This window comes from Chelonia mydas, chromosome 1 (assembly GCF_015237465.2).
Source record: "Chelonia mydas isolate rCheMyd1 chromosome 1, rCheMyd1.pri.v2, whole genome shotgun sequence".
Taxonomy (NCBI): Eukaryota; Metazoa; Chordata; order Testudines; family Cheloniidae; genus Chelonia; species Chelonia mydas.
In genome coordinates, this window is record NC_057849.1 from 120,516,821 (window position 1) to 120,543,244 (window position 26,424).

Consider the following 26,424-nt stretch of genomic DNA (forward strand, 5'->3'; position numbering starts at 1 on the left):
GGGAGATGCAATCAGAAAAGTGCTTCAGGATTGACCACACCCAGAATATTGGCTATGACCATGTACTTTCATAAGACGACAACTGGAAAGTCTATTGATGTTAAAGTGAGTACTGAGATTAGAACACAAAGATCACTGTGCCATGTGCAGTGTATTAGGCCCATTGCTTAGTAGGGTGACCAGACATCCAGATATTATGGGGACAGTCCTGATTTTAGAAGATTTGTCCTGCATCCCAACCTTACATCGGTCAGGACACCCTTTGTCCCAGTATCATGACTGTCTGGACCGCAGCTGCACCATCGCTCACCGCTTCCTGGGGCAGCTCCCGGCGCCCACCTGCTGGCAAGAGCGCCACATGCTGCAGGGGTGGGGCTTGCAGGCACTGGGAGCAGGCAGAGAGCCCTCTGCCCCCCCTCCCCACCCGACCCATGACCCTAGGAGCCAGGGGGACCTGCCTGCCAGATGCTTCCCGGGACAGGAGCCGCCCCAGGTAAGCAGCACCGGGACTCCCCACCTCACCCCCTGGCAGGTCCCTCTGGCTCTCGGGTGGGGGGGCTCTGCATGCTGCTGGCCCCTGCAGGCCCCGCTCTGCAGCTCCAGTTGGCGCTTTTCCCAGCCAATGGGAGCCACGGAGCTCGTGCCTGTAGCGGGCGCAGCACGTGGAGAGTTTGGAGACCCCCTTGCCGCTCTCACCCTAGGAGCCAGAGACCTCCCAGCAGGGCTGGTGAGTGCAGCCAGGGAAGGGGGCAGGGCGTGATGGTGAGTGTCTGGGAGATATGTGGAGGGCGCTAGGCAGTGGGGGAGGTTTGTGTGTTTTGGGGTGCTGGGCAGTGGGGGAGATCTGTGTGTGTGTCAGGGCACTGGTGGTCTGTGTGGGGCATTCTGTAGCTGTGGTGGTGGGGCTGTGGGGAAGGTCACTTGGAGGAAGGAAGGGAGGGAGGGAAAATCTGTGTGTATTGGGAAACTAGCGAGTGGGGGGTTCTGTGTGGGGGGCTCGGCAGCTGTGGTGGGGCTGTGGGCAGGGGGGTACTGGGCAGAGGTGTGTGTACACAGCACTGTGCATTTGTGGTGGAAGGGTTGTGGGGGGGGCTCTGGGCATAGTGGATCCCTCTGGGGTGCTGGGCCGGCAAGCTGTGTGACGCGGCATAGACACCCCTCCCCTCCATCTGCCCCCTCTCATGGCTCTGGTCAGGGCTGTGCACCTGTGTCTGTCTCTTCTCCTCCCCGCGCCCCCCACCCGCTCGCCCAATGTGTCCTGATATTTCACTCTTGCAATCTGGTCACCCTATTAGGTAGGTCATTTACTACTATATTGGACAAAAGAGTAGAACACTGCATCACACTTCAACTTAAGGTTCTGTTTTTAAATGGTTAATAGAAGTTATAAGCATATTATAGAAATGAGTAGTATCTTATAGATGGTTATACGTGCAAAATTGCAGGTCACAGATGGTTATAAGCAACCCACTAAACTCAGATAGGTGAACCAACACTTACCAAAACATCTATTCATCATATGTTAACGCTTTATAACAGTGGTGCACAAACTTTTCCAGTCAAGCCCCCCCTTACCAGAATCTTGTCTGCGATCCCCTCCATTACTGCACAGCTAAAGCTTCCTCAGCAACGGAGCTTGGGCTGAAGGTGGAGCTGGACCAGAGATGGAGCAGGACTGGGGGTGGAGCATGATGCTCCCTCTTCCATGTGCTGGCCCGAACATTCCTCCACAGTTTGGAGACCACTGCTTTTTAACTACTTATAAGTGGGATTTTACATTAAAACATGATCAAAAATTGTTCTAAAGAAACTGAATCCTGCATCATCACCATCAACAAAGAGATGGCCTAGCAAACATAGGTTTTCCCTCATCTCTAATTTCTGCATTTAAATAGAAAACATTCTCTTTCACACAAACTCAGCTTCAAAGCATGGATATTAGATCTTAGATTATTAGATCTTTTGGGACGGAATACTAAGAACTAGTTATAGTAATATTATAGTAATATAGTATTATAGTAATACTAGTAATATTAGATCTTTTGGGACGGAATACTAAGAACTAGTTTTAGTAATTTTTAGCCCATCGAGTAAATCAAAGTCCATTTCCTTGACAGAGGAACATGGTTTTGATTCACAACCCTTCATAAAGTTTTGTTATGCAAAACCCTGGACCGCTGTGGAGCCTGTCCTTGGGGAATCATGTCTGCTTGACACATTACTACGGAAAAGAGCCACTGACAACTTTTACAGCTCAAACATCATAGTTATGAAATGACGTTCAGTTTATGAAGCATGCACATGATTTTAAGCCAGTTTAAGATGTAAGGGAAACGTTTTTCATCTGGTACCAGTCTTCTGAAAAAAGTCTGTGCAAAAAGTAACCAGCAGGTGGCTATTACTTCAACACCTACACCCTTCAAATCTTAAATGTTAAACTGGATCTTCAAGCCAGAGCCTGCAGGAGTCAGTGAGGAGCCCAAACGTGATAGACATTGTCCAGCCACGTGAGAAAATGTAGTCCTTAAGCTAGTCTAAATTAGCATCTTCAGCATTTTGTTTGTATGTTTAATGCTCTTAGATGCTTCCTTCATCTCCAACTATCCTTCTGTTTCTTCCTATTTGTCCAGATGCCTCTCAGGATCAGGCCAGATGAAGGTAATCCAGGCTCTAGGCATACCCCACCTCAATGCCCCAACATGACCCTTCCCCTGCTTGTGGTGGTCACCACAAGGAGTCCCCCACTCCCCCAGGGATGTTGGATCAATATGGTGATGTGTACTGGGCCCCTAGCAATGAAACTGCCTTAGAACAGCTCTGGTATGGCAAAACACCTCCCATGTAGCCCAGAGCTGGCATATGAAGAACCAGTTCCTAATACAAGGTTTTCACAAAAGCATGAACAGCAATTGTCAGACCTTCTGTAAGAAATGGGAGGAGCTCTTCATTCCCCCACTACCCCCATAAAGAGGTGCATGTCATACCAGTATCTTTTAAATTTAACAGCCCATATGCAAATTCTAGCTAAGCTTCCACCCATTCTGCTCTTTTTCAAAGCACTGCATAAAATATGTCATTAAACACACACTAAGCACAACCATTCTGTGTCGCTACCTAGTGTAAACTAATACTGGCTCAAAGTCTTTCCTACTAATCTCCTCTGCATTCTCTAACTCACAATTTTGGAAAACAAAACCTGGAATGAAGTTAATCTGGTTACAAACATATACGTTTGTATTTTCAATTTCACTTCTTGCATTTTTTTTTTATGCTGACCATCTTATTCCCATGCTTTTGTAGCATAACATGACAATCAACTAAGGCGAGAAACTTTTTGACTACTCCCTTGCTTTTGTTTGTACCTTCTCCTGCTTAGTGCCTGCCATCTGCAGCCTATTTTAATGGTTGATGTAACACTTTTCTGTCACCATGAGCATCTTCTCTCACAAATTACATTAGTTCTTCACTTAGAGCAGCAGCATATCCAGAGGACCAGCCAATTCCCACTGAACAGCATGCTGGCAGGAGGGCGTAAAGTATTGTTAGTCATTGGCCCCCTACAGGAAATCTGCAGAGATTTCATAAGAGATCACATTCATCAAAACAGTATCCTATTCTATTAGAGATGAGCATTTCTGTGGAAGACATGAACTTTGATTTTCAGAGCCTTTTACTCAATTGGATTTTCTGCATTGACCGAGTGCATTTCTGACCCTGTTGAGTCTTGATGTAACCTGAGGAAACAAACACAGGGAGACTGATTTGTACGGATAAGAAGTCTGTGTGAATAGAACCTGTATCTCCTGAATCCCAGTCCTCTGCCTTAAACAGAAGGCCAGCTTGAATTTCTCCAATTGAGTTTTCTACGGTGAGTCGTGCATGCATATAGACATTCCAGTGAAACGGATACAGGACCCAAAATGGACTACTTCTTGGAATTAAGTACCAAAAGAGTTAACATTAACAAGGTTCTGCACCACACAACCAATTAAAACTTTGAATTCAGACATGAAAAGCAAAGCCCAGCGAGTATTGTGGCAAATTGCCGGCACTACTATGATGGGTCCCGCGCTTTCTCTTCTTGTGGTGGGGGCGGGGTTTTCAGGACGCCATTTCTTGCCCCTGATCTGGGGTATCAATTGTCCCACTAGTATCCCAGAGAAGGGGAGTGGAGAGGGAGAGACCCGGGCCAGCCCTCTACTCTGGGTCCCAGCCCAGGGGCCCTAGGGATAGCGGCGAACCACTCGAACTAGCGATTCCTTCCCCTGGGCTGCTTCCCTCTTTGGCCCTTCAGCTTGTGGGGCTTCCTGCCCCCTCTCTGCTTGGGCCAGGTTTCTCCCAACCCCTCATGTCTCTGGAGTCCCTCTGCTCTGCACAAGCCAGGTTTCCCTTTACCTAGGGTCTTGGTCTTCTGGCCTGCCACAGCACTTCTCCAAACTCTCCTCTGCTTCCCTCCAAACTGCTCTCCTCCAAACTGCTCTGTGCGCCAACACCAAACCACTCTGCTTCAACCCCTCCAACTGTCTGATTGAAGCAGGGGGTTTTTATCAGGTGACTGACTTCAGGTGCTCTAATTAATCTATAACAACCTCTCTTCCTTCTACAGGCAATAAGGTTTTCATCATCCAGGGGCTTACATAGCTCCCCTCTATCACTCTCCTGCTGCCCTCTCGCCATGCTGAACCATATATTCCCTCCCCCACCCCCGCTCAACACCATGGGGTTGGACTACTTGGGACAAGAGGCGGTGCTGTCATGACAGGCCATCAGCATTGCCGTGTTGGTTTCCAGCTCTATGCTGTACCCGGAAGTGGAAGGGTTGCAAGGATAGGAACCATCTAGTCACTCTCGTGTTCTTCGCCTTGTTTCTGTGCATCCACTGGAGCGGGGCATGGTCTGTCACGAGGGTAAACTGCCGCACCAGTAAGTAGTGACGGAGAGTCTCCATGGCCCATTTTACCGCCAGACATTTCTTTTCAACAACGGCGTACTTTTGTTCCCTGAGGAGTTTCCAGCTGAGGTACAGGATCGGGTGTTCCTCCTCCCCTACCATCTGCAAAAGGATGGCTCCTAGCCCTACCTCCGAGGCATCTGTTTGTAGGATGAATTCCTTCTCGAAGTCTGGGGCTATGAGTACTGGATGACAGCAAAGGGCTGTCCTTAAATCTGCGAATGCTCCTTCCGCCGTATCAGTCCACTTTACTATCTAGGGGCCTCAAGCCTTTATCAGGTCCATCAATGGTCCTGCTCTTGTGGCAAAATGAGGGATGAATCTCCGATAGCATTCTATTATCCCTAGAAATGCTCTGACCTGCTTTTTGCGGACTGGTTGAGGCCAACCCTGTATCGCCTCCACTTTGTTCCACTGGGGTTTCACCAAGGCTCTCCCTACTACATACCTGAGGTATCTGGCCTCAGCTAGACCTACCACGCACTTGAGGGGGTTGGCAGTGAGGCCGGCCTTCTGAAGGGTGTCTAGCACTGCTTCTACTTTTCCTAGGTGCGTTTCTCAGTCAGGGCTATGGATGACTATGTCATCTAAATAGGCGACAGCATACTTGGCATGGGGTCGCAGCAATTTGTCCATAATTCGTTGGAATGTTGCAGGGGCCCCATGGAGTCCGAAAGGGAGGACAGTGTATTGGAACAGGCCATCGGGTGTAGAGAAGTCCGTCTTCTCCTTGGCATTCTTGGCCAGCGGAATTTGCCAATATCCTTTGGTCAGGTCCAGGGTGGTTAGGTATTGGGCCTTGCCTAACTGATCAACTAGCTCGTTGATGCATGGTATCCGATAGGTATAGAATTGGGATACTTCATTCAACTTCCAGAAGTCATTGCAAAACCTCAGGGTGCCGTTAGGCTTGGGAACTAGGACAATAGGGCTGTGGGATTCTTCAATAACCCCGAGTTCCAGCATCTTCTTCACTTCCGTCCTAATTTTTTCCCTTTTAGCTTCCAATATTCGGTACGGTCTTATCACCCTTACTCTGGGTCTGGTGATGGTATGATGTTGGACCAGCGTCATATGGCCTGGCTGTGTACAGAACACGTCTTGGTTCCTTTGGATCATATCAATGACCTCTGTTCATTGTTCTGGGGTTAATTCGGGGGATATCCTCACCTGCCCCTGTGGGTCGTCTGTCTGGGGTGGAGCTCCCTGAATGATCAGGCATGTCTCTCGGTCACATCAGGGCTTCAGTAAGTTGATGTGGTAGATCTGCTCTGGCCTTCGGCGGTTTGGTTGTCTGACCTTATAGTCCACCTCCCTAATGGCTTCCACTATCTCATACGACCCATGCCAGCTGGCCAGGAGTTTGCTTTCTGCTGTTGGCACTAGCACCATCACCCGTTCTCCCGGCTGAAATCTCCGTACTTTTGCCCAGTGGTTGTAATATGTCCGCTGAGCCTCTTGTGCTTTTTACAAATGTTCTCGTACTACGGGGGTTACTCAAGCTATTCGCTCTCTCATCTGTGTCACGTGCTCAAGGACATTCTTTCCTGGGTTGGATTGTTCTTCCCAATCCTCCTTGGCGATATCTAATATTCTGCATGGGTGGCATCCATGTAGTAGCTCAAAGGGAGAAAAACCAGTGGACGCTTGGGGGACTTCCCGTATTGCAAACATCAGATACGGTAGAAGGGTAACCTAGTCTTTTCCGTCCTGTGCTACCACCTTCCGGATCATACCTTTAAGGGTGCGGTTAAACCGATTGACCAGTCCATCTGTTTGTGGATGGTAGACTGAGGTCCGTATGGCCTGGATGCGGAGCAGGGTACATAAGTCCTTCATTAATTTCGACATGAAGGGGGTTCCTTGGTCAGTCAGGATCTCCTTAGGGATGCCCACTCTGGCAAAAACCTGGAGTAGTTCTTTTGCTATTGCCTTGGATGTGGGGTGTCTTAAAGGAATGGCTTCTGGATACTGTGTGGCGTAGTCAAGGATGACTAGTACGTTTTGGTGGCCCCGTGCCGATCTTTCTAGCGGGCCCACTAGGTCCACGGCTATCCTCTCGAAAGGGACTTCAATAATAGGCAAAGGTACTAATGGGGCCCGCAAGTGAGGTCGGGGGCTATGCAACTGGCATTCTGTGCAGGAGGCACAATAGCATTGGACCTCCGCGCGTATTCCTGGCCAGTAAAACCTTCTTAGGACTCTTTCCAGTGTCTTGTCTATTCCTAGATGTCCCCCAAATAAATGACTGAGCCAACTCAAATACTGCACTTGTGTGTTTCTGTGGGACTAAGAGCTGCTCTACTTCTTCCCCTCGTATTTGCGCTATCCGGTACAACAGATCACGTTTGAACACATAATATGGCCTTGGGCCTTTGGTCTTTCCCTCCACAGGTACACCATTTACTTCCACTATCTCCTCCCTCACATTTGCATATAGCGGGTCATTGGCTTGGTCCTGCCCGAAATTCTCACATGCAGTACCATCTGACCTAACTCCAGGGGACCTATTTCAACTCTGCCCCCTGGGTTGCCCCTACTTGGGCTAGGAACCGCCTCCGAGTCCTCACTGGCCTGAATTATCTCCTGGCTCTTGAACAGGTTCGCCTACCAACAAGGGAGGCTTTCTGGCTCTCTGCTAGAATCCTGGTCCCTAATCTTTTATCTGTCCTCCTTTCCCGCCTAGACTTTCGGGGTTTCCTGGGGGATGAAAATAATTCTCAGGCAAATCCGGCAAAAATTGGGGTGAGGCTATCTGTATGTGCCCCAGTCTCAGCCTGGGGGTTGCTACCCTCCCCTGGCTCTACTGGGGGGAATAAGCTCTCAAACCCTGGGAAGTCCCTACCAATTAAGACTGGATAGGGGAGCCTGGGGACCACCCCTGCAGTTACCCTGGTAGCGTTCCCCTGGATCTCAATCCGTACTTGGATTGTGGGGTAGAAATTTACAGTGCCATGAACGCATGTTACCCTTGTGTTTTTGGCCCAGGTTAGCTGGTCTTGCCCCACCAACTTCCCCAAGACCAGCGTGACAGCACTCCCAGAATCCACTAATGCTATGGTCTCAATACCATTCCTTTTTTCAGACCTCATATACCCATGCGGGGTCATTGCAACCGCTATCAGGCCGACTAGGCCACATTGCTCCCCGTGATCCCCCAGATTGCACTACATAGGATCTTCCCTGTTGGGGCATTGGGCTGCTATATGCCCCAATTCCCCACACTCATAACACCAACCCCTTACCCCGGTTGCCGCCCTCTGCCTGGTGCTATTTGGCCAGCCCTCCCAGTCCTCTCTTCCCAAACCCCCAGGTCCCTCCTTGGCCTCGGGCTATTTCTTGGTGTCTTTCCTCCCAGTTATGGTTCTCCTGAAGTTCTCGACAGTCTGGGGCCTTGGGTTTGGGACTGGCTTCCTGGTTTGCAGTGTCTCACCCCCTGGGGTCTGGAACAGTTCACGGGCTGCTAGCTGTCTTTCCACGAGGGAGACCAACTCATCATAGGTAGAGGGATCATTCTGGCCAACCCAAGCCCGGATGCCTGGTGGTAGCGCCCTCATATACCGGTCCAGTACCAGGAGCTCCATCATTTTCTCAGAGCTGAGGGCCTCAGGGCGCAGCCATTTCCAGGTCAGGTGGATCAGGTCAAACAATTGCGATTGGGGTGCCTTGTCCTCCATATACTGCCACTCATGGAACCTCTGGGCTCGCAACGCCATTGTTACTCCAGATCTGGCCAGGATTTCTGCCTTCAGCTGGGGGTAATCTGCCGCAGTCTCCACGGCCATATCCTAGTAGACCTTTTGGGTCTCCTCACACAGGAACAGGGCGAGGATACCAGACCACTGATCTCAAGGCCAGGCCTCCCGCAGGGCCCCTCTCTCAAAAGCCAGGAGGCATGCCTCCACATCATCCTCCCGTGTCATTTTCTGTAGGCAGTGGCTGGCCTGTATGGTCCGGGTCCCATCGCAGTTGCAGTTCAGCTCCATAAGGGCCTTCATCTGGTTCACCAGCTCCTGCAGCAGGGCTCGGTCCTGGGCAGCCTGACTCATCAACAGACAATTAGTCTCCTGCTGCATCCAAATCGCTTCCTGTTGGGTGGTTGCTTGGACCCGGGTAGCCTCCTGCTGGGCCGCGATGGCTTGTATTAGGGCCTTGACCACGTCATCCACCTTAGGGACAGGATGGTTTTGGCTAACCCTGGTTTAAGTCCACAGTGTGGTAATCCTACTCTTAACACCACGTGTGGCAAATTGCCGACACTACTATGATGGGTCCTGCACTTTCTCTTCTTGTGGGGGTGGGGGGGGGTGTTTCAGGGCACTGTTTATCGCCCCGGATCTTGGGTATCAACTGTCCCGCTAGTATCCCAGAGAAGGGGAGTGGAGAGGGAGGGACCCAGGCCAGCCCTCTACTCCAGGTCCCAGCCCAAGGGCCCTAGGGATAGCGGCAAGCCACCTAAACTAGCGATTTCTTCCCCTGAGCTGCTTCCCACTCCGGCCCTTCAGCTTGTGGGGCTTCCTGCCCTCTCTGCGCTTGGGCCAGGTTTCTCTCAACCCCTTGTGTCTGTGGAGTCCCTCTGCTCTGCACAAGCCGGGTTTCCCTTTACCTAGGGTCTTGGTCTTCTGGCCCGCCACAGCACTTCTCCAAACTCTCCTCTGCTTCCCTCCAAACTGCTCTCCTCCAAACTGCTCTGTGCGCCAACACCAAACCACTCTGGTTCAACTCCTCCAACTGTCTGATTGAAGCAGGGGGGTTTTATCAGGTGACTGGCTTTAGGTGCTCTAATTAATCTATAGCAACCTCTCTTCCTTCTACAAGGAATAAGGCGCTCATCATTCTGGGGCTTACATATCTCCCCTCTATCACTCTCCTGCTACCCCCTGGCCAAGCTGTATCATAGAATCATAGAATATCAGGGTTGGAAGGGACCTCAGGAGGTCATCTAGTCCAACCCCCTGCTCACAGCAGGACCAATCCCCAACTAAATCATCCCAGCCAGGGCTTTGTCAAGCCTGACCTTAAAAACCTTTAAGGAAGGAGATTCCACCACTTCCCTAGGTATCACAGTATACTGCTTTAGAAACTCATACCCTCTTATGAAATTTATCATAGTAGTTTCATTTCTTACCACCTGCAGGACATCCCTCCCTAAATGTGCGTCAGATACAGAATTAAAGCCTGTTGATAATGCTCACAGAACAGAATGAATAGACTAAATATATTAATTTCATCTGAAACATTTCAGTTTCCTTCCTTGGACCCTTAGTAGTGACAGCTTTTTAAGAAGTGCTTCCCATTGAGCAACCTTAAACTATCTCAAGGAAATTAGAAACTTGGGTGGCATATTTTAAAGCCGAGGGATCACACATCATCTAAGAACGAAAGTAAAAATCGGTGAGGTCTTAACACTGTAAACAATAGGTTTCTGTTTAGCTAAAGGAGCATCTTGTTTTTCTTCTTAATGGTTAAGCCATCTAAAAACCAGATGACAAAAGGAATAGACTTTTTACACTGTTGTTTACACATAACCATGTGTCAGTTTAACAGTCAATTACTTGCAAAACAAATGGCCTTTTCAAGGGAAAAAAAATAAGTAGTTTCTAACAAAAGACTCTTTGATCTCAAGAGCTTATTCATTAAATACATCATTAACCCAATTCTGTGGACCGTTCTACATAATAACTAGAATTAAAGCTGTTGGAAGATATTTATCTTAAAATCTTGATATTTCAATAATACGTGTTATGTCTGTAGTGTGGGAAGAAAGAATGACCATTGTAAAAACTAAAAAAAAAAAAAAAAAATACTTCTGAGGACCCAAAAGAAAGTATGTAAAATGATTGCACCACTTGGATTACTGGGGCAGAGGGCTAGCTATCACCATGTATGATAGTATGCCACACATGCCACAGTGTCGCACATCACATACTGTATCTTCCCTGTACTTTTTATATAGGTGACTTTGGGAAGTGCATCTTCAGGCTGTAACAAGTTTTCTTGGCTCAAGAAAAAAAAATCAGCCATATTTCTAGTCCACTGGACTGAGAAAGCTGAGAAAGTTTTCATGGCAACTGCACCTACAAAACAAGGAGAATTTCCACTGCCAAGTCTAGTTTTATTTCTTCTATCTAAAGCATCAAATAAATCCCTAAGCAAATCAAGCAATGGGGACCAGCTGTAAGGGGAGGTGTATAGTCCCTCTATCCCTCACTTACAGAAGCACCAGTGGCCTTTCGTGCCACTGACATCTTCCCTGCCCAGGCTCTCAAGCAGGGCAGGCATGGGGACCAGCAGCAAGGGACTGATCCCATCCACAAACTTTCACTCCTCTGCTGGCTGAGCCACTGTCCTCTACTTGGTACAACTTCACCTGGGGACTTGCAGCAACCTCATTAAAATGCCCTATGTCTTCTCAGCAATGACCACTTAATTAGAACATCAATCATCACCTCAATCATCTTAACTCACAGATCTGCTCCTAATTAATTGCCTGATTGATTAATGCCTATTTGATCTGCTCAACTGGGTCCTCAGCTAAATAATTACTTTGCTGTTCCCCCACCTGGCTTCTGCTCTGACATGCATATGTTCACAACAGAGTTGCCCAAATGACCAGCGCCTGGGTCTAAGCACCTGGATTGGCCTAGGTCAGGTGTGAGAAGCCATTCTGCAAAGCCACACTTGATTTACTGGGTCTATATTGGTGCTGCACTCACCCATACAAGGCACTAGCACTTCTGGGATCAGATCCCGTGGTTCTTTGCACTGCATTAAGATGGGAGACTCTATGATTCTTTCCCAGTGAATTGTGGGAGAACTTGTGTGTTTTTCTGGACACCTGGAGAAGAACTGTGGGAAGGCACTGGAAGACTATCCCAAGTGGTTCAGCCTGCATCCATACTGAAAAGCTGGCAGGTAATCAGCCTGAGTGAAAGCAGCATTCAGGCTTAAGCCTGTCCCCCAGAATGGACAGGTAGCCTGAGTTGAAAGCACCAAACTCTGGTGAGAGGGTTGTTTGTGTGGACAGGAGCCTGGTTAGGTTCAACACCTGAGAAAGAGACCAAGTTAATTAAAACATACTAAGAAGTCAACCACTTCCCAAGGTCTAGACTATGCGGCAGTGAAAAATAGTGTTTTTATTAATAATCCAAAAGAAAAATGCAAATGTATTTGACTGTATTAATCTCTCCCTACCAGTGTATGCCACTTTTCTTAGATTGTAAGCTCTTCTGTGCATGGGCTACATGTTTGTGTACTGCCTAGCACAATGGAGCGCCAAATCCTGACAGGGGCCTCTAGGCATCACTGCAATACATAATGATGGATTACAAAACTTGTACTGTCTCCTGCAATGTAGGACCCCTAGTGCTGTTGCTAGTGATGGCGGAGGTCCTCTGTTCCCATTGCATTGATCTCTCCAGAGCTCTAGGAGACTTAGATGCCCATTTGAGAGGGATAGAATACCATCTGAATATAGGTCTTAATTTGAACTGCTGCAGCTACTGGACTGCTTCTAGAAATAAGCATTCAGAATGGGTCTTGAAGAGCAGGATTTTCAGTCTGTCAGAGATACCAACAGTATGTTTTATACTGTTAAAAAATAATTCCAGTGGAAACCAACAACTTCCCAGTTGAACTAAGTCACCTTTGATGACACTAGTTGGAAATACAGGATACCCAAGAATTTTAGGACAAAGTTCCATGAGTTTTTGTTCCACAGTTTTATAGAAGTGAATGGAGCCAAAAAGATGATCAAAGTCTGGAAATGCTTCCCCTAGAGTTCATCTATTAAGTCAAATTTTGCTGCAGTTCACAAGCCACAAATGCAGCTAATGCTACCTGTAAATCATTAAGTTTAGTAAAAGCAGTTCATTCAAACACTGTTCCGTCTGCTTTGCGATCTCCAAATATAGGTATGATCCTCTATATATCTTAGCAGTCACACTTTAGGGACTGGGAAAGAGCTTAGTGGTAAATTGTGTTGTGTTTACACAGTATATTGTTTTCAAATGCTTAGAAGCCTAAAGAAACAGTTAAAGGGCCCCAAATCTGTGCAAAATTGTTTTTTCACAAAAAGTTATTCTAGCCCAGGGATTGGCAACCTTTGGCAAGCGGCCTGCCAGGGTAAGCCTCCTGGTGGGCCAGGCCAGTTTGTTTATCTGCCACAACCACAGGTTCGGCTGATTGCAGCTCCCACTGGCCGTGGTTCGCCACTCCAGGCCAATGAGGGCTGCGGGAAGCAGCGCGGGCCGATGGATGTGCTGGCCGCCATTTCCCGCAGCCCCCATTGGCCTGGAGCAGTGAACCACAGCCAGTGAGAGCTGCAATCAGCTGAACCTGCAGATGCGGCAGGTAAACAAACTGGCCCGGCCCGCCAAGGGGCTTACCCTGGTGGGCTGCGTGCCAAAGGTTGCCGATCCCTGTTCTAGCCACTACTTCAGTCAAGAACAGCTGAACACATTTTTGTCAAACTTTCAACAATATATTTCTTTGAACTGAGAATTTCAAGCATAAAAAAAAATGTCAGCCCGAAGAGTGATTCTCTGGAAAAAAAAATTATAGTACATCCACAATTTGAAGAGAAGAAAATGGAATCCTTCCTCTGCTTTGACTATAGCATCACTACCTATGACACAATGAGGTCCTTGTATATTTAGGAATGCACACTATAACATCTGGGACTCATAATTAGGGGTTTTTTGTATTTACAAGCAAGATGCTGGTTTATGAAAGAACTGATTGAAATTTAACTTCTTAATTATAAGAAGCTGATATTGTATATCATTCTGAAGGGTGTCAGACATCACTGTAGTTAGTCAAAGTTTCAAAACCTTTTGAAATTTCAACAGAAAGTGCAAAAATTTTCAACCAGCTCTAGAAATAAAGTGTAAGTTTCAGGAAAAGTGATTTGATGGCCATAAGGACGACTCAGAGGAGAATGGGAGTTGAAATAAGAGCCAAAGAGCAGAGTTTCTAGAAATGTTAACGTAAAGGTAAAAGGGCTTATTTTCAATTCTAGTAATAAGGTAAACAGTAATATCTATCTACTCAATATTAGCACCAGGCAAGTTTTTTTGACAAATAGTTTATTCACCCTTCCCCCCCAGTGCCGTTTTGGTTGACCTGAATCTATATGCAAATTTAACAAGAATTAGCCAGATGTTTTTGACCAAAAACATGTTCAAGCTTCAAAAAGGAACTGTGTGCCATTCACAAAACCAGGCTGGGGATAGAGGTGCTCCCCTTCCTGATAACTTTTAGCCCACTGTTTAGGGCACTCACCAGGACACATGAATAATCATCAGGCCAAAAAGAGAGAGAGAATGACCCTGTAACCTGATGGTTAGGGCACTCATCCTCAGAGGTCGGAGACCCAGGATCAATTCCCTATTCCACAGCAGGCAGAGAAGGGAACTGAACCTAGGTCTCCCATATCCTGGGTGACCGCTCTAAACATTAGGCTAAAAGTTAGAAGAAGGCACCATCACCACCTCCCTTCTCCCTCATCTAGCCCTTTAAAACTACCTGGAAATAAAATGTTTAGGTCAAACAAACATTTCATTTGACCTGGAATGAACTTTACCAATTCACTTAAAATTTTGGAATTTCTCATTTTTATTTTGACCCAAACCCTTTTCCGCCCCCCAAAAACTTCCAGCAAACCAAAAACTCAGTTATTCACTCAGCTATATTCAAGATAAAATCCTGGTAATAAAATATTGGTGATTTAATCTTCATCTAAGTTTACCCTTAACTGGTTGTTTTAGGAAATATTGTTGCTATTTTACCATATGTATAGCTGATCTATTTTCCCACTTAAAGAGACATAAGACCAAATCCTGCAATTCACTGTTTGCTGGAGAACAGTTGTACCTGCATGGAGCCATACTGATTTCTGTGGTGTACAGAGATCTCCCCAGGCACAAAACATTTCAGGGTCTTAATGTTTGTGTGAAGTGTTCTAAATTCCTCAGGCATAAGGTGCTACGCAAGACAGGTCAGTGTAGACAGCGCTAGCCTGTGGCCAGATAATCCACCTCTGTAAGCGGCAGTATAACTACACCAACGGGAGAAGCTCTCCCACTGGCTTAGTAGCATCTTCACTTAAGTGCTTTAGTCTGCACTGCTGTACATATAGACAGGACCTGAGTGTTCCATCTTATTCTTCTACTTGCCTTAAGGGACTTGGGACTGGCTGGTGCTTTAAGCCTGGTCTATACTAGAGTTTTCCCTCCATTGTTAACATGGATTCACCTCAACCAGCAGAGACAATGATAGGAGTACCTGCAAAAACAAGGTGTTGGTTATCACTAGTATTTTACCACGACAGTGTGTAGACTTGCTCTGAAACAATTTATGACAGTGCTTAACACCCTGGTGGCAGCCTAAAGCTCTGCCTACACTAACACACCCACCATTGCTACCACAGGTGAAGCAGCGCCAGCATTTACAATTGGCACAACAGAAACTTTCTTACCTGGTAATTTCTTTTCTGCTAGAAGCATCTCCCACAATTCTGCTATGCATGGGCTGTGCTCTTCCTATCTGCAGCTTCTGGAGGTGGTTCAAAGCTGCAGTGCGGCTTGAGCATACCATGCCCTCTTCTCCCACTTGCCAACAAGTAAGTCATTCCAAAGCTGGGTGAAAAACTCAAGAGAAAAAGTATAACTAACATTAATGTCCAAATCATTAACCACATATGCCAGGTCAACTCCCTGCAGGGTAAATACACCAAATAAAATATTGACTCTTGACAGAAAGCCATCTTGGGTGAGTAAAATTGTGGGAGATGCTGTTAGCGGAAAGGAAATTATCAAGTACGAAATTTTCCATTCTGCAGTCCAGTGTCACCAATGAACAGGAATAATAAGGAACAAGAAAAGGCAAACTGAAAAAGAGAGACAGACTCCCCACCGCATTGAGAATTGTCCAAAAGGCAAGGCCATTACAAGACCACCACCTGGAGCATGTTCCTGCCGGAGACGACTTCTGTGGAGGACAGAAAATCCACTTTGTAGCGTTTGATAAAAGGTGTTAACCCATGACAATGTGGGTGCTCCACATATCTCTACAGTGGAGGTACATGCTCATTTGGCCCCTGGCCATGGATCTCATGAACTGTGCCCTGATTTCTTCTGGAACAGGAGTCCCTGACACTTTGTAAGGCCTCAACAACGCACAATCTGACCCATCTAGTCTTGAGATTCTGAGCTCTTAACATTTTGAGTGAAAGAAGACACACAGAACACCTGACCTCTGCATGGATTCTGTGAGAGTGAGAGATTTTTCAGTGCTCTGACATCTAAAGTGTGCCACGGCCTCTAAATCAGGTGCTGTGGCTTTAGGGAGAAGGAAGGATAATCTCTTCCAAGATACGGGAAAGAGAACCCGGGAGACAAAAGTTTGGTGTTTTCAGTACCACCTTGTCCTCATGGAACATATAGTAGGATTCCTATACAGATAGCTCTGAAACATGATTACCAGATATGATGGCAACCAGAAAACAGGTTTTGATGGATATACACAAGGCTGATCTGGAGAGGCTCAAAAGGGTGAGTGGTTAGGGCCTTCGACACCTGCAGTATGTCCCATTTAGGAAAGACTGGTCTGGTCAGGCTGACTGCTCTGAGAAATCTGGCTACCTGGGGATTCTGTTCCAAAGAGCCCGAAGATTTTCAAGATAGAACTCTTCTAATGGCTGATACCTGTTGTGCTATGGTGTGGGGCTGAGAACCTTGATCCATCTCTTCTTAGAAAAATTCAAAGGTAGATCTAATTCCAGAATCTCTTGGATTAGCATTGTTCTCCTGGCACCAAAGGCTAAACTTGGTCCCAATGGAACAGGCTTTTATCCTGGAGACTCTCCTGGAAACAAGCAAAGTCCTGATGACTTCAGAAGACAGGCTTTCAATAACCAGGCTTCTCAACTTAAGACAATTTGGGTGGAGAAGAGTGCTTTGGAAAGCTGTTGGGTGGTAGTTGTAATGGTGAATTCAGTTTCAGCTTTATCAGATGGTACAACCATGGCCTCCTTGGCCTATACAGAGTTATCACAACCAACTTTGCTTTCGACGGAAGGGGGGAATACACATAGCAGGCCTTACGGCTACCTGTCCATGGGAACTGGTGCCCCGTTGCACTTCCCACTGCTTCCCTAGTGAAGTATTTCAGCCATTTGGTGTTTTTGCAACTTGCAAACAGATCAACCGAGGGAAAACTGCATATCTGAGATCAGATGGAAAACAACTTCCTGGTTCAGGCATCATTCTGAGTTGCATCTGCTAAGCAAGTCTGCTTCCTGATTCATCTCCATTTCTGTGTGTAACACCTTTAGGAAAGCGAGGATCTTTTCTGCCCATTCTATTATCTCCATCACTTCTGTACATAGAGCTACGCTCCTTGTTCCTCCTTGGTTGTTTATGTATGCAATTGTAATTGTATTGTCTGATTGGCCCAGGACGATTGCCCTGTAGTAGGGGTGGGCAAACTATGGCATGTGGGCCGCATCCGGCCCGCAGGATTGCCCCCTGTGGTGCTGGAGGCCCCGCGCTGCTCTCAGAAGCGGCCGGCACCATGTCCCTGCGGCCCAGGAGAGGGGAGGCAGAGGGCTCCGTGCGTTGCCCTTGCCTCCAGGCAACGCGGCCAACGGGAGCTTCGGGGGAGATACCTGGAGGCACGGCAAGGGCAGCACGCAGAACCCTGTGCCCGCTCTCCCTCAGGGGCCACGCAGGGACATGGTGTTGGCCGCTTCCCGGAGCAGTGCGGTATGGGGCTAGGGCAGGCAGGCAGGGAGTCTGTCCTGGCCCCAGTACGCACCGGTACCACCCTAGAGTCGCTTTAGGTAAGTGGCGCCGGACCGGAACCCGAACCCCTCCTGCACCCCCACCCCCCAACTCCCTGCTCTAAGCCCCCTGCCTGCACCTCACATCACTCCTGCAGCCCAACCCCTTGCCCCGAGTACCCTCACGCAGTCCGCACCTCTGTCCTGAGCCCCCTCCTGCCCTCTGCCCCCCTTCCCTGAGCCCCCTCATAAATCCCACACCCCTCCTCTGCCCCAATCCCTTGCCCTAAGCCCGTTCCTGCACACTGCATCCCCTCCCACATCCCACGCCCCAGCCCTGCATACAATTTCCCCAACCAGATGTGGCCCTCAGCCCAAAAAGTTTGCCCAACTTGCCCTATTGGTAGCTCTGCAACCTGCTGCAAGCCAGTTTGACAGCTCCAAGCTCCAGGAGATTTGTGCTGTGTTTCCTCTTCTCAGCGCTCCAGGTACCCTACACCATTCTGAGTCCCAAGTGTACTCCCCAATCTAGCACGCTGGCATCCATTGTGAGAACCAGAGGGTCTGGAAGGCATAGGGAAGCCCCCCTTGTGGATGTTTCCAGGGACTGTCCATCATGCTAGAGAGCAGAGTACAGTACCGGGTTTGGGCTCATCACACGATTTTTCACGTGTTCTAGGGAGAGGTCCCATACTTTCAGAAGGAAGGCCTAGGCGCCTGCTGTGGGATCTTGTCAGTGGGATGATCCCTATGCATGACCCCAGCAGCTGAAGGCACCAAGCTAGGGTGGGTTTGGCGCACTTGTGCACGATGGCAATGAGATCTTGGATCTTCTGGAACCGGTCGAGTAATGGTTAGAACTTTGCCACTGACATACTTATGTCCACTTCCAGGATCAAGGAACTTTTCTTGGTGCTTATCACAAAACCATGGGCTTCCAGGAGATCTGAAGTTCACACTGTGGTGTTCTAGAACCCAGGCTAGGTCAGCACTCTGATTAGAATGTCATCCAGAAAGGGGTATAGGTGAGTGACCTGAGCCTAGCTATGATCACCACAAGCATTGCTGTAAAGACTCTTAGGGCCAATGAGAGACCAAATGGCCTCAAACTTTTTCACATGATCTCAAACTTCTCCAGGGAAGGGTAGGGGGAATTTTAGCTCCATTTTACCTGAGTCCTGCTCAGATTCTAAGCCCAAGAGCTCTCCTTTCTTGGTAGAGGCAGCAGCAACTGACTCAAAGGACAAGTGCCTTCTGGATATTTTTGTACTTTCTGGGCTTTTCTGACTTTTTGGCACACTTTGCAGGTGTGGCTGCCTGAGCATGGCCAGAATGTGGTCTCTTGGGACTTGCTCTACACGGAGCCAAATCCCTCTAGAGAACTCTTCCCCTCCCCTGGTCTCTCTCTCATCCGAGTCCCACTCTCCTGTGGATGGGATCTGATCCAGACTGGGGAAGCAGGGGGCGCTATTTAGGAACCCAGCATCTCTCCCCATCTAAGACCCAATTTAGGCCTTGTGGTGGGGACCAGTATCCCAGTAGGGTTATCTTTGTGGTCCTGTTTTACTCCAGGACTTACCCCCCTGGGCAGGCTGGATAAAGTCCTCTTTGTCCTTAGAGTCTCAGTCTGTTCTGATCTGTCTCTTGGTTGGTTTCTCTGTAGTGGAGTTATGCCTACTTGGGTGGGTAGGGGACTCAACATGCTTGTGCCTCAGACCTTTATGCCCTACTAGACTTAGGGGTGGCTGGCTCACTAGGAGCAGGCTGGGCATCATTTGCCTTCTGCTGAGCCTGAGAAGGTGCTCTGTATGCAAAGCAGCTTTCTGGACTTTGCCTGATGCTTGAGCAGTTGCTCTGCCATGCCTGTGATGGGGCAGAGGAGCCCAGTGAGGAGGAACTGCAGCAGGGGCTTTAGGTGTTGTGACCACTGCACTGCTCAGACACTGGACTAGGATGTGGCAAGGAAGCATGAAGCAAAAAGTTCAAACTGCCTGAAAAATGCCCAAAGCAATGAAGTCAAAAGAAAAAGAATGGGAGCTAAGCGAACCACCACTGTCTGCTGCTGCAGAGGCAGAAGATCTGTCAACAAGTGGGAGAACAGGACGTCGCCAAGGCAATGCAGCTTTGGCTCATCTATGAAAGCTGCATAGAGGAGGAGAGAAGCACATGTGCAGCAGAATTGTAGGAGATACAGCAACTCCTCACTTAATGTTGTAGTTATGTTAGTGAAAAATGCGACTAAGTGAAACGAAGTTAAGCTAATCCAATTTCCCCATAAGAATTAATGTAAATAGGAGGGGTTAGGTTCCAGGGAAAATTTTTTTTTGCCAGACAAAAGGCATTATATACATTTTAAACAAGCGATTTAATACTACAATCATCATTGCTGAGTAGGAAGCTTGGTTGAGGTGGTGGAGTCAGAGAGTGGAAGAGGGTGGATTGTCCGGCTGCTCCTCTTGCTGAACTTTCTGAACTGGAAAAAACACATCTAGAGATTGTTTTGCTTTCCTTTTTTTTTTTCTTGGTAAATTTCTTTATAGTAAGTCATTTAGATGACCAACTCCCCTAATCACTTTTCAGAGTAACAGCCATGTTAGTCTGTATTTGCAAAAAGAAAAGGAGTACTTGTGGCACCTTAGAGACTAACCAATTTATCTGAGCATAAGCTTTCGTGAGCTACAGCTCACGTCATCGGATGCATCACGATGTAGCTCACGAAAGCTCATGCTCAAATAAATTGGTTAGTCTCTAAGGTGCCACAAGTCCTCCTTTTCTTTTTCCTAATCACTTTGGGGCTGCATTCCCTGTCAGGATCGTCATCACTCAACCCTCAGCCCACCCACTCCACCCCTTCCCCAAGCCCCCACCCTTGACCTGCCTCCTCTGCCTCCCCCCTCCTCCCCCTTTACTTTGCACACTGCATCCTCGCTCCTCCCCCTCCCTTCTGAACGCGGCAAGCCAGCTAATTGCCGCAGGCAGGAGGCGGGGAGGGAAGGGGGAGGCATGCTGAGTCCTCGCTCCTCCCCCCTCCCTCCTGCCTGTGGCAATCAGCTGGCTTGCAGCATTTAGGAGGCAGGAGGGAAGGGGGAGGAGTGAGGACTCAGCATGCAGGCTCCCCCTCCTTCCCCCCACTGCCTCCTGCCCGGGGCAATCAGCTGGTTTGCGGTGTTCAGGAGGGAGGGGAAGCCTGTGCTCCAAGTCCTTGCTCCTCCCCCCCCCCCCGCCCCCCAAACACCACAAGCCAGCTGACTGCCATGGGCAGGAGGCGGCGGGGAGGGGGAAGGTGCTGATCTGTGGACTCTGCCGGCAGGCGCCGCGGGGGGGAGGGGGGGCGGGGTGTAGGGAGGTTGCCAGCTGTGGAGAAAGCAGGCAGCCAAACAACGTAATAGTGGAGCATTGCACAACTTTAAATGAGCATGTTCCCTAATTGATCAGCAATGTAACAATGAAACGTTAACCAGGACAACTTTAAGTGAGGAGTTACTGTACTGGCGTGACAGAATTATGTTACCAATCTGCCTGAGGCGTCAGGTGATCAGGCTGAGGCCGCAGTATCACTAGGGGAGGAGATGAAGGAGCACACCAAGTGACTAAGTTTTGAAGTTTTATTAATAAAACAACAGCAGTGAGTGCTGGGAACGCTCCCACATCACTCAGAGGAAGAAAGAAAGTGTTAGTGCCACAGCTCTAACCCACTTTCATACTCACACATGCACGACCCGAGGCTGGCCAAGCCTGGGTGTAATGTAAGAAGAGGGGGAAGGGTAGACGAGAGTTCTGTCCTGTGCACAGGCCGTCTAATGTCCGCTGTTGATCTCCGATTTGCTTCAGCTCTCAGGAGGGTTTTAAGTCCTGGGGTCTTTTGGGGGCATCTTGTTCATGGACATCTGTCCCCCATGCTCTTTGAACCAGTCCAAACCTGCCTTCCCGTGGCTTCCTCAGCGTTCCCTAAACACATCGGCTTCAGAGACGTAAAAGCTATTGTTTTCCCCCTCGCTGGCCTTCACTGTCTCACTAGTTTTCGCAGCCCCTGCAGTTCTGTTCAGCTGAATCCTTTCTCATTCCTGGTTGGAATCCAGGCCCCCATCTTTCTTGGCAGGCAGCGGAGAGTTGGTTGCGCGCTGTGGCCTTCGGCTGGAGTCAGCATCTTATCTTCGGACCTAGCTGGAGTGTTAACCCATTCCCTTCTCCTTTCTTCCCTCTACGGCCTCTCGTAACCTGCAAAGGAATCTTTCACTCCACACTCACACCTTTCACCCTTCCCCAAATGCCTTGTGATGCCTGCCACAGCGTTAGCAACATACAATGCTGGTCCATCTCCCCAGGGAACCCCCTGAGGGAGCGGGCCAATGGGTTGTGACACTGGGCTGCAGAAAAAGAACTTAGCATAGATACAGCCTTAAAGATTTAAACCATTTTACAGTTCTCTTCTACGTACCCTCTATACATTACCATAAAAAGTCATACTAAAGTCTTTGTGACAGAGGTTTTATTTAGAGGGAAATTATAATTTTTGCATATACATGGCACAAATTAATTATATACAATACACTTTCCATGATAAGAATTATGATGCTGTTCACAGAAAGGTATCGATTTGAGATACATAATGCATAAGCTAAAATATACAAACAAGGGGAGGTGGTGAACCTAATGACCTTTTTTGTTTAATTACCTATAGATGTATTTCAAGGAATACTGATAATTTAATGTTCAAAAAGTTTTTTAATAAACAAACTTCTAGTAAAGTTAATTGAAATATTTATAATACTATCAGCTGTTGCACAGTATTTCCAATATACAATCAAGAAGTTACACATAACACAACACTTATTATGAAAAAAATCTATTGCACCCACAATTTAAAGGTTTCACTGCTTTTTCTGGATGCTGCACTACCATATGTATATAAACATTTACAACACTTTAGTAAACACAAAGCTTCTAAATTTAGTGCAGTCTTATGGGGGACACTCAACTCTTAAAATAAATGTTAAATGCCCACATACCATGCCATTTATTCTAAGCAGATGTCTTAAGTTATACTCCATTATTCCTACTGTGAGTAACAAACGTTCAGAAGATTAGTATTCCTCTGGTTACACATATTCTGTACTCCTTTGCTCAAATGCCACTAGTGGTGTTTCATGCCCCAGTGCTTGTGACGTATTTGTCTCTTATGTTATTTCCTTCAGTGTCCTGTTAAATAATCCTGTGTAGAGTCTGAAGCAAAAGAATCTGCATCTTCATTGTCGGAATCATCGCTACTGTCATCAGCAGCTGGCTCTCCTGTCAGTGCTATCCGGGCATAATCATCAGTGTCTATGGACTTGCAGAAATGAATGGCATATTTCAGTTTTTCCTCCAGTACCTGCTTACAAGAATACCTGGGCAGTTTCAGCAGAAAGAAGCATGTATAGGACTCAGGAAGGAAATGGTCTGGAGGATTGTATTTATCCAAAACCTGTCAGACAACAGTCACAAGCCATTAGTTTTATTGTTCAACAACACAGAGATAACATATTAAAATAAGACTAGGATTAAAAAAAAGTAATTAAAAAAAATCACACATTTACCCTGATGTTAAGAAGACTTTTAAAAGTAATAACTAAGTCAAACATATCTTCTTCATACAAAATCAAAAACATGGTTCTCTATAGTATGAGGCTCTTAGAAATGAATAGTATATACTAAAGAACAAGCTAGATAAAAAACTATTCGCTATGTAACTGGTAAAATATAAACAAATCCTCCAGTGCTAAAAACATAGCTTCAGTGTATGAAGTTGAAACATTTAATACGATAATGTGTCTCTTAAGTGAATACTAGCAAAATCAAGGGTGACTACTACTGAGGGAAACTCACCAACAGAAGCAAAATAGGCAGGAGGTGGTGGTTTGGAGGAGGGTATCTCAAAAATAAATAAATAAATAAATAAATAAATTGCCCATCGCAGGAAATAGCCAGAGTTGGACCAAGGACAATATTTAAATGAAAGTCTGTTGCTTAGTTATGCATTTTGCATCCTCTATTGCTCTATAAACTCTAAAGTGAACTTGATATTAAACTTGTTTAGTGAAGTTAACACATTTTCCTGTCTGCCACCACTCCTTCATTACCAACCTGCAGGTTTCTTGACCTTACCTGAATAACAAAGTCCCGGCCTCTGAAGTCTGCAATAGTTCTAGGTAGCCTTGTCCTGCCCCATACAAAACGTAAGAAGAGAGATCGTTCTGTATTGGAGAAGGATTCCATCACCTCCCAGAACCACTGTATCAAGGAGGCGGTAGGTTCAATTCCCTTATATGTTGCTACAGACTTCAGAAGGTGAAGTGGGATATCTGGGCTTCCACATACCTGAAATTAAAACATGAAGAGAAGAAAAAGAACTGATCAGAAATCAGTCAAAAGCAATTTGTTCCCTTCTTCCCATCAAAAAGTTTAATCAGCTTTTTCAATGACAAAATGAACATTCCAAACATCTACTAGTTATGGTCCATTAACTCCTTCAAACAGTGAAGCTTAGCATCAGGGTCAATGACTAAACTTAACACTTTACAACTTTGAAGTGCTGTACAAAATTGAATTAGCCCTCAACAGCTCTTTCAATGATCTCTTTCCAAGTCAAATGTCAGATTTCAGCAGTTCCTGGTTCTTAGCTCCACACTTAATCTATTACAGCACACTGCCCAACTGCATAAAAAGTAATGCTTGTGAAAGTATGATCGGACAACTATATAAATATTTGCTACTCCTCTCCTTCACCTACAAATTACATGCAATCTACTATAATTAGACTGCATGTTTTTACTAGAGCTAAAACGTGAGAGTTGGATCAGTAAGACTCAAGTAAATGGCCTAATTTTACATCATCAATCCAGCAGAAGTAGCAAATGTGAAAACCTATACCATTGTTTCCAGTTCATATCCCGTAAAGAGGGAAAGAAGAGGAACAGGAACAACCCGGGCCATCCCTTCCCGAACTGCTGCAACTTGTTCATCAAATTCATGAAGCCTGCAGAAAGACATTTCAGCGGAAATAAGTTTCAGTGAACGCTTATCGTGATCATTTGAGCATTGTGCATTAAAATTAAGCATTGCATTGTGAATTAAAATTACGGTCCAAAAATTATTTCTTAATTATGCCAATTTGTTGCCTCATTTATACTAATCAATAAGCATTTGGGACAACAACATTTTCATATCCTGGGATACCCAGTTAGGCTCCTAAATGGAAATATAGCTATTTAATTAAAAGTGGCCTCAGTTTAAGAAGTGCAGAGCACCTCCAGCTCCACTGACTTCAAGATTCAGGCTGCTCAGTGCTGCTGAAGATTAGAGCACTTATTTATGTGTCTACATATGGATTCAGGAACCTAACTAGGCACTCAGGGGTAGAAATTGGGCCTTAGTTTTTAAAATAAGATTGGGATTTGCTTAATGTTTTCTAGGCAGGAAAGAATTTCACCATTTTTGGAATCCCTTTTAGCTGCACATGAAGTATGAAAGTATGTGGGAATGCCAGTTATAAAATGACTAAGCTGTCTTCACATTAAAAAAGCTTAGTTAAACTTTCTCCGTTCTCATTAAAGATTTTTCTTCTATGCTCTTGTCCAATTTAGGAGGTTCAAAATTTGGTGAACTTGGATGTAATTACTGTCAGATTAACAACTAAAATGAAAGTTGGGCAAGTTATCCTATATTAAAGGATTACACTATATTAAAAACTAGTTGCTAATGCTCCATCTTTAATTATGATTTCATCTGCAAGATCCCATGCAATCTCCAGCAAAATGGACTTAATTTTTGCAAAACTTTGTCTAAAAGCCCCGTGTACGTATATAATGAAATGACCATTTCTGCCCCAAAGAGTTGACAATCTAATTATATGGAGGAACAGACAAGCACAAAAATGAGGGTGGAGCAGAAGATAACAGTCAAGGCTGTTTTTACTCAAAGGGGGAGAGTGATGCAGTATTCCTATTCCTGGCAAACTCTGGCGGTCAGAAAAGCCCTTTGTGAGCCATGGGTAAGCAAGGTAAATCAGACCATCCCCCAAATCCGGGGCCACAAAGCCACCTTTCCAACCCACACTCTTATCTTGAACTAAAGCACATCTCAGCCAAATTGGAGTATATCTGCCTGACATGTGATGGTTAGATGGCATTAGGCAAGGACTGAAAAGCGAGGATAAAATTTTTACTAAAGCTAATGTTAAAATGATATAATACATACGTTAAGAAAAGAGTGTCTGTGCATTTGGGTATAGTGCTTGAATTATCCAAAAGTACAAAGATTTGTTTAAAAGTAATACAATACATATAGTACATAATCAGCAATAACCCAAAGAAGATTAATATATTAATGATATAGTTTAGATATTAACATCCAAATATTCGGATACATCACTCATGAAAAATTATACAGAGAATTGGTTGTAGAAAGCAAATATAGGAATGAGTGTAGGTTGTCCCTCAGTGATTGAGAATTTAGATAGGTTGTCTCTTAGAAGATACGTTTTAAAATATAATTTTAAAACAATTGAAGTCTCAAGTCAATTGCCAGAGGCAAAACTTGCTGTTTCAGTTTTGCATCTAAAACTGAATAGAAAGCCAAGGGAAAGATTGGAGTCCAGATGTAGCAGGCTCTTGTGGTTCTGCTCCACATTAAAAGGAGACTAATGACAGTCTCC

The 26,424-nt window shown here is 46.3% G+C and overlaps 1 protein-coding gene and 1 long non-coding RNA gene across 6 annotated transcripts in view; both read right to left on the bottom strand.

The window, feature by feature from the left end:
• Positions 1-1,092: 1,092 nt before the first annotated feature.
• On the bottom strand, positions 1,093-17,871 carry LOC119566281. Its single transcript, XR_005225322.2, has 3 exons — positions 15,429-17,871; positions 11,668-11,999; positions 1,093-3,734 (listed from the first exon to the last, which is right to left on the bottom strand). It is a non-coding gene; the product is annotated as an uncharacterized LOC119566281 (long non-coding RNA).
• A 4,335-nt stretch (positions 17,872-22,206) lies between these two features.
• The window catches only part of HERC2 (HECT and RLD domain containing E3 ubiquitin protein ligase 2), a 206,705-nt gene continuing 202,487 nt past the window's right edge, over positions 22,207-26,424 (bottom strand). For all 5 annotated transcript variants that reach the window (XM_043537697.1, XM_037898783.2, XM_037898775.2 and 2 more), the window contains exons 91-93: positions 24,642-24,747; positions 23,877-24,089; positions 22,207-23,196 (exon numbers count right to left, since the gene is read on the bottom strand). In XM_043537697.1, the coding sequence (XP_043393632.1) occupies positions 22,924-23,196; positions 23,877-24,089; positions 24,642-24,747 (592 nt within the window). In that variant the 3' untranslated portion in view covers positions 22,207-22,923. The remainder of the gene's footprint in view (positions 23,197-23,876; positions 24,090-24,641; positions 24,748-26,424) is intronic.